Raw genomic sequence first — 7631 nt, 5'->3', positions numbered from 1 at the left:
ACAACAGCCTTGAATAAACTGGGGATGCACTTGCAGAAGCAGTCTTCCAGTCACAAACTCATCTAGATAAGGCCACAGCCAGCTCTTTCCTGTCTGAGGATCAGTTTCTCTGGATGTGATAAATGATAAACTTATATTTGTTTATTTGTACACTGTGGTATTGTCACTTTTACATAATATAAGTACAAGATCCAAGTACTTTAATTTAAAGTTTAGACAGAAGAAATATTTACTTTTAGCCACTGAGCTACTGCATTTTAGGTTTTTATGTAGTCTGACTACATACTGAACATGTGATATGGCCTGGAGACTGTATAATTACATATATTAGGTTACAAACTGTCCTAAGTATAAGAGAAGAGCTTTATCTTGGATGCACTGCCATAAACAAACACTCATGACTCCCTTCAGCTCATTCATGACAGGATCCATGGTTATATAGTTGAGTAAAAAATGGGGGCTTTAAATTATCTGATCAAAACTAACAGGCTTACCATATAATACCTTATAATACCATAACCTTGGTGTCTTTAGGGTACTGGGGGGAAATTAAAGGTCCAGTGTGTAACATTTAGGATGATCTATTGGCAAAAAATTGAATATAATATCCATAGGTATGTTTTTATCAGCATATCACCAAAATAAGAATTGTTTGTTACCTTAGAATGACCCATTTTTATCTACAGAGGGAGTGGGTCCTCCTCTACCATGATGAACCGTTATGTTTCTACAGTAGCCAGACAAACTAAACGCTGTAGATAGTGCCTGTCACGCGTTTTGCAGCCACTGTAGGTTCTCCTTCACACTTGGTTAAATAAAGGGGTTTCCTTTGGTTGCAATCTGCAATTTCACAACTAGATGCCACTAAATCCTACACACAGACGCACACACACACCTATACACACACACACACACTGGTCCTTTAAGATGCAAATACTGGACACCTCAAGACCTGCTGCTATGAATGGAGATGTCTCTACATTGGTTGTGTGTTTTACATTACACTTATGTCTTAAATTAAGGAATTTACACAATTATAATTATAATTTGTTTTACAGTTTTAGTAGTCAGATATCTATATGTCAGTAAACACAAACAGGCTATGAGCAGCACTGAATCAAGACTTTATGTATAGTAGTTCCACCACTAACCGCAATGATATGATTTCACAATTCCACTTATATCTAAAAAACAGGTTTAATATTCTTTCACAGTAGTTCAATAGATGACGTAAGTGTTATAATATGTCTGAAGAAACCTGCCAGTTCTGGTTTGCGCAGGATTCTGTCTCATTCGCAGCATCCCATAACTCAAACAGGGAGGCATCAAAAATAAAAAAATACATGGTCTGAAAACACTTCAGTCAGGAACTTTGAACTGCTGCTTGCTCAGCTGTTCTAATATTTTATAGCTCCATCAGTCAACCACTCATCCAGGCAGTCCAGCACTCAGTTCGTCATTCAGTTAAGTTATCAACTATTCAGCCTCTCACTAAGAGATACTGTCAACTAACCAGTTGAGTAAACAGTTCTCAACACGCACACTGTGTGAATCTCATCATAAGGCCTGTTTTCCTCTCAAAGAGAATAATGAGAATAATGCAAAAAGGAACAATGCATTCGACAAAGCAAAATGTATCTCGATTCAGTATAGGCTTACTTTGCCTCTTGGATGCATTTGTATTTAAGGATTTCTTGAGATCCTCTTATTTAGAGTGAAATACAAACACAGAGTAAAACAATAATTAATCTACACAGTATGTAGCATTGGAGCACACTGTGAGTCTGTATTGCACAGCTGTGCTTTGTACTAAATGCTAACATCATGCTAACATGCCCACAATGAGAATACTAACATGTTTAGCAGACTGAAGCGTTTAACTTTATTACACCTCATCCTGAAGGGAGACATGAAAGTCTATATACACTCTATGGTCTGTACCAGTTTTAATGACAATCTATCCTATAGTTGAGACATTTCACTCAAACCCCAAAAGGTCAACCTCATGGTGGCAGTACATGACAAGTCACAGGATCACCAAAGTTGGTAGGATTCACCTTCTGAAGACCATTACTGTCTGTACAAAATTTTACTTATTTTAATTACATCAAATACTTATACTTATATACTAATATTTCAGTCTGGACTAAAAGACGACAAACATACAGACAGACATTGCTATTTAATGGGGTATGCCACTAATGAAAACTCTTAAATCTTAACATACTGTATGTAAAGAGAATTCAAAAGTAGAATGAGCTCCAAATCCTAGATCCACAAACATAACCGACATGTAACATTACCACACACCTCTGCTCAGCAGACACCAAAACATAGCTGCAACCAGATGTGTCGACCACAGTGTTGGTCCCCCACTGATCCAAAACTTCTGATGTGCTAAAGTTTCCACTGCAAAGCTATTTTAGGGAGCAATAGCAATCCTACAGGGGATAACAAGGTTTTCCACTGTGACCTTCCTGGTAGGATCAGGGAGAGAGGTCAAAGGGTCACCACCCACTGTCAGTGGGATTCGGACAGTTTGGTAACTCCTGGGTCCCATATGACAACATGAACATCCTGGACTGTTAAAAGGGAATCCAGAGGGAGAGGTCTACCCCAAATACAGATGTGTGAAAACTTTCAAGATGTGTGTTCATTTCTAGGGAAAGGGATTAGAAGGGAAATTTGTATTTTATTCTTATGCAGTTAAATATATCTGGTGCTGTGATCTTATTATTTCGATTTTATATTTGGTGTTAAGTGTCCAATTGTGATAAATGTAGAGAAGCCATATTGTTAGCATCAGGTAACAGTTGACATGCAGACTGACTACATCTACATAACACATACATGAAAACAGCATTTATAACATAACAGTGTGATGTAGGGCAATGGTTTGCCACACACAAATGAGAGAGAAGCCGGTTGTACGAGAAACCACATGCTTTATGCAAAATTTATTGAACATTTAGTCATGAAGACTACTTTCTCTTTATTCTTAAGTTTTTCTTCCATAGACCTGGACTGTAACATGATTTCCTAAGGCTCTTTTCCCACCACCAGCATCAAGAAAACAATGATTTAGTATTGGATATAATAAAGAGATTAAAACCTTGGTACAAAAAATACAAATTTATTTTCAAAAAAAAAAAAAATAAAAGTTTTGCAGTTATATTCAGACGGATACAGGAACAAGCAGAGTGAAGTATAATTCAAGTAGTTAGCAAAACGATACCACATACCAATATATGCAATCCACGTTTACATTGTTACCGATTAAAGCTGTGTATTTCATACACACTCAGTCAAACAAGCTATACAGCAAGTATTTACAAAACTTTTGTCATTATAAAAATAGCTGTTGTTTATGTGCACTACCTTAAACGAAAAAAACAAAACAAAACTGAGAAATAATATCCCTTTTAAACCTGAAAAACCCCATACATTTGCATGTATTGATGGGAGCATAGACATTATCCATTTTACAACAGGGGTAAGATTTCAGGCAGATGTTAGAAATTACACTAATTCACCACAGTGAGCTGTCTTTCATATGTTGAGCCCTTGGTTCGGACCAGGTCAAAGTACACAGTCCAGTTATTTCAAATATGTGTCCCATAGTTGAAAAATTGCCATGGCAGTGCCAGAAAAAGGTAACAGCTCAACCTATAATCCTTTATTTCCCTTTTGTCACTCTTTCTATTTTTAATTGATGAGATTTAAATACATAGTACAGTAGGTGTTTTGTATTTATTCTGAAAGAGGACGTACATAATTTAGGCTGAACAAAACACGCTGTGGTTTTATGTTCTTTGTCTAAAATACTCTTAATCATACCTGATTAGCCTAACATCCCTAACTGTCACTCAAACCGTCTGGTTGGAAAGCTTCAAGCAACCATGATACTCCTGTGTGTCTGCACAACTCTGTGACTGCACACCTTCATACTAATTGATCTCTTGAATAGAGGCTGTTTTAAGTTACCATACAATCTCCTCCAAATAAGTGAGAGCACCCAAAAACAACTGTCCAACACAAGCCTGTTGTAAATGGTTGGCAGCATGCTCTACCTGATCTTCACAAGTGGGGAGAATCAATATATCACCAGGTTTATGTGCTTTGATTCTACTTAAGTGAAGATGACACTTATTTGTCCACAGGATGTTACACAATTAAATCCCTCGCCAGGAGAGAGACAATCTCAACCTCAATAGACTCTCATTTTATGAATACAAGGATTCTGACCATAATAAGCAGATATAATCTTATTTTTACTGTGGATATGTTGCAAGTTATAAGCCTATAGATTGTACAGTTTTATGACTATTTTACTGTATATTGTGGACAGTCTTGTTTTAATCAAAATTTTGGAGTTAATGCAACCCTGAATTCCTGGTTTTACAGACACAGTCATGAGATACAATCTTCACTTACTGTTCATTATAAGCTCATTATGATCTCAGAGTGACTCTATAACCTCAAGCCGCTGTATCCCAGCTCTGACGGCTGCCACACAGTGTTTTCTCGGGGGCAGTGGTTGTGGCAGGCACAGGTCAGGATTACCATGACCGGTCTCTTGGTGGTTTTGCCTTTGGCACACTGGAACTCCACCACAGCGGTCTTGGTTCTGTGGGGGGTACAGCAGCGGCCGTCTGTGCAGGAGCCGCAGTAGCGAGGCTTGTAGGCCTGGACGCTGGTGCAGTTCTTGTAGGAGAGGTGGACGGCTGTGTCACTCCTCACCATCCTCTGGCACTTACTGCCTCTCTGTGGGGAAAGAAAGAGCCATTCATTAAATGAATGTGTACTATATCTCTGCCATTCTATGTGATTTTAAGGATTTTAAGAAAATCCTGCTGGCTCCATACAAAAAGTAGAGTAGCTTATGTATTCCCATGCTTCTGGTGTCTAAGCAAATGCAGAAACGTATACATAATATAGCATCCAGGTTGTTTAAAGAAAAAAAAAGTACCTTTGGTGAAAGTGGTATCAGTGTCTGGTCCTGCTGGTCGTCACAGGGTCTGATCATACACAGTCGGCTCTGCTTCACCATCTCACAACGACGGTTCTTATTGGTGACCCTGGTGGACAACCCCATGCCGCAGGTTTGAGAGCAGGCGCCCCACTCTGTGGTCTGCTCAATGCAGTTCAGGCTGGGGTCCCAACTGTCAAAGCTCACTGTTTCCTCCTGGCGATAGGCTGAATGAACAGATGGACAGAGGAGTTAGCGTGAAGAAAGAAATCACCACATCCTCTCGTAAAAATAAGTAGATAAATAAAAGTTTAAATGCACTCTAAGAAAATCTATTGGCTACATACTCCTTGATTCTGACAGCAAACTGATGTATCACATTTCTGTTTCAAATTCCAGACTGGAGTGACAACACTGTCTCTTTCCTTTGTGCTTCCTCCTCCTTTCTCAACTCTATCCTCTCCTATCCACCCTTCCTTGGTTCCTGCTCCCTTTCCCTGATCAGGTCAGAGAAATGTACATAACCTCTCAACCTTGCGTCTGACACTGTAGTGATACTAACGTCAAAGAGGAATGTATTTCATCCCATCTCACACTTCTTCCAGTCTACTTACCCGCCATGGCAAAGCCGCCCAGCGCACTGGCCTCAGCCTGGGGCTCACACACCCACTTCTCGCAGCACTCTCCAGGCACCTGGACCCTGCGTGGCATGGGGCAGTCCGGCCCAGGCAGCATCACGTCCACGTTGCAGCGCGGCACACAGGCTATTTGCCCATCACGGCACATACACTGGAACTTACAGCTAGGGAAGAAGGTCTGGCCGTTCTGATAGATGGAACCGTCCAAAACACACACATTTCCCTCGTGAGCTGGAGAAAAAAGATAAAGTACAGACAAGTTTTTACACCTTAGAACTAACAGAGCATTTAACATATGTTGCACATCCTGCATACAGTGGTGTGTGTCGTGGCGCACTCACCGGCACAGATGCCAGTCCTCCTGTGGATGTCGGCCGCGTATTCACACTGCAGCCCTTTACGTGTGTCACAGGGGTTCATTTCAGAGCACGCTTGCCCTTTCTGACGGGCACACACCAAGCAGCAGGCGCAGTCATCCAGGATCAGGGGAACCCCAGGGAGACACATGGGGGGCTCCTTAGGGCATTGGCATCTCCGAGGACACACCTGGGACCAGGCTAGTGTAAACACCTGAGTCGGAGAGAAAATTTGTGTTTTACATGTCTTACAAGTCTATTTTCGTTTAAACCAATCAACATGGCTAGTTCTTGACAACTGGGAAAAATCATCTTTAGTGACAAAAAAAAAAACTCATAGAACACAAACATTGTTTAAATTAATGCAATTTTTCCATATCTTGTAAAAAAGCTGGCATTAGCAGAATAGCAAACAAAGACTGAAACACATGGGGGTTAAAAAGTTATTTTCTTTTAATCAATTTAAGCAAATTAGAGTGTAATATAGTGAGGTGTGATTAAAATTACAAAAGTAACACTCTCTTCTTCTAATCTTAAAATGATTGGCTGAAAAATAATCTAAGAACTTCCACACTGAAAACTTTTTTAAAAATATTGTCATTATCTTGAAACTCTTTACATCCAGAGTAATTAGACTACCCGGTGTTACAATATAAAACACAACATAAGCCAGCTGTAATGCCTACCTGTGTTGTCAAGAAGAAGACAAAAATAACTTTCTCTGACAGATTCGTCATCTTTGTGTTAAGTAAAGCAGAGCAGAATCAAAAATATCTGCAGTCTAAAAAGTGTTAGTTGTCTGTATTGGAGCTGATTTGAGTCCTTTGGTTCAGGGTTGAATCTTCCCTCCTGTCTGGCTGTGGCGTAGCAGAATGTTGTGATCTCTTTGTCGTTCTGGCTCAGGACTCAGGAGAGGAGGGCCTTATATAGCAGAGCTGTCCTGCTGGCACCATGACGACAAACAGGAAGGAATGTTGGAGCGATCGCCCAGAGTGCTGGAGGAAGATGAGAGTCACATTTTATTGTGAGATCCTGTCAAAGATAAGAGGTACCATAAACATACAGAGAGAGGTTTTAGCCTTTACAATGCCACATTCTGCAAAAAAATATACATGGTCTCCAATTTATAATGAATTACTGTAAATTATCTACTTTTTTAACTACATTTGTTAATCACTTAATCATTAACTTCACTTTTTTCCTATTGAAGTATCCATATTGGGGATTCCCTTTGCAGTCCAAGATGTTTATGTTATTACATGGAGTCTGGGGGTTCCCTCACTTTGGTCCCACTGACAGTGGGTGGCAACCCTTTGACCTTTCTCCCCCCCGAACCCCACCTGGGAGGTCACAGTGGAAAACCCTGTTATCCCCTGTAGGATTGTTACTGGTTCCTAAAATAGCTACACAGTGGAAACTTTGGTTCATCAGTAGCTTGGATCAGTGGGAGGCTGACACTGTGGTCAACACATCTGGTCAGAAATGTGTTATGGTTTGTCCTGAGCAGAGGTATGTGGATGTATTTTGGGGTGAAGCTGACTGGATCCATGAATAGAAGAGGGGGCAGACACTAAATGTGTGTGCATGTATTTTTGTTGGAGCGAGGAAGTGAGGGTGAGTAAATGTGAATATACATTTATGTACATGTTTCATGTTAGCTGGACATCA

The 7631-nt window shown here is 40.1% G+C and overlaps 1 protein-coding gene across 1 annotated transcript; it reads right to left on the bottom strand.

Annotated features, from left to right (window-relative positions):
• Positions 1–2987: 2987 nt before the first annotated feature.
• On the bottom strand, positions 2988–6846 carry LOC118336590 (CCN family member 3-like). The gene is made up of 5 exons (XM_035673265.1): positions 6650–6846; positions 5949–6177; positions 5584–5838; positions 4970–5196; positions 2988–4764 (listed from the first exon to the last, which is right to left on the bottom strand). The coding sequence occupies exons 1-5, from the start codon at positions 6698–6700 to the stop codon at positions 4471–4473; spliced, it is 1056 nt and encodes a 351-aa protein (XP_035529158.1). The 5' UTR covers positions 6701–6846; the 3' UTR covers positions 2988–4470.
• Positions 6847–7631: the final 785 nt, after the last annotated feature.

This window comes from Morone saxatilis, unplaced genomic scaffold (assembly GCF_004916995.1).
Source record: "Morone saxatilis isolate NCDOM2014 unplaced genomic scaffold, NCSU_SB_2.0 Contig24, whole genome shotgun sequence".
Lineage (NCBI taxonomy): Eukaryota > Metazoa > Chordata > Actinopteri > Moronidae > Morone > Morone saxatilis.
The sequence above is the reverse complement of the archived record's forward strand: the minus strand, read 5'-3'. Positions and strand labels throughout refer to the sequence as shown.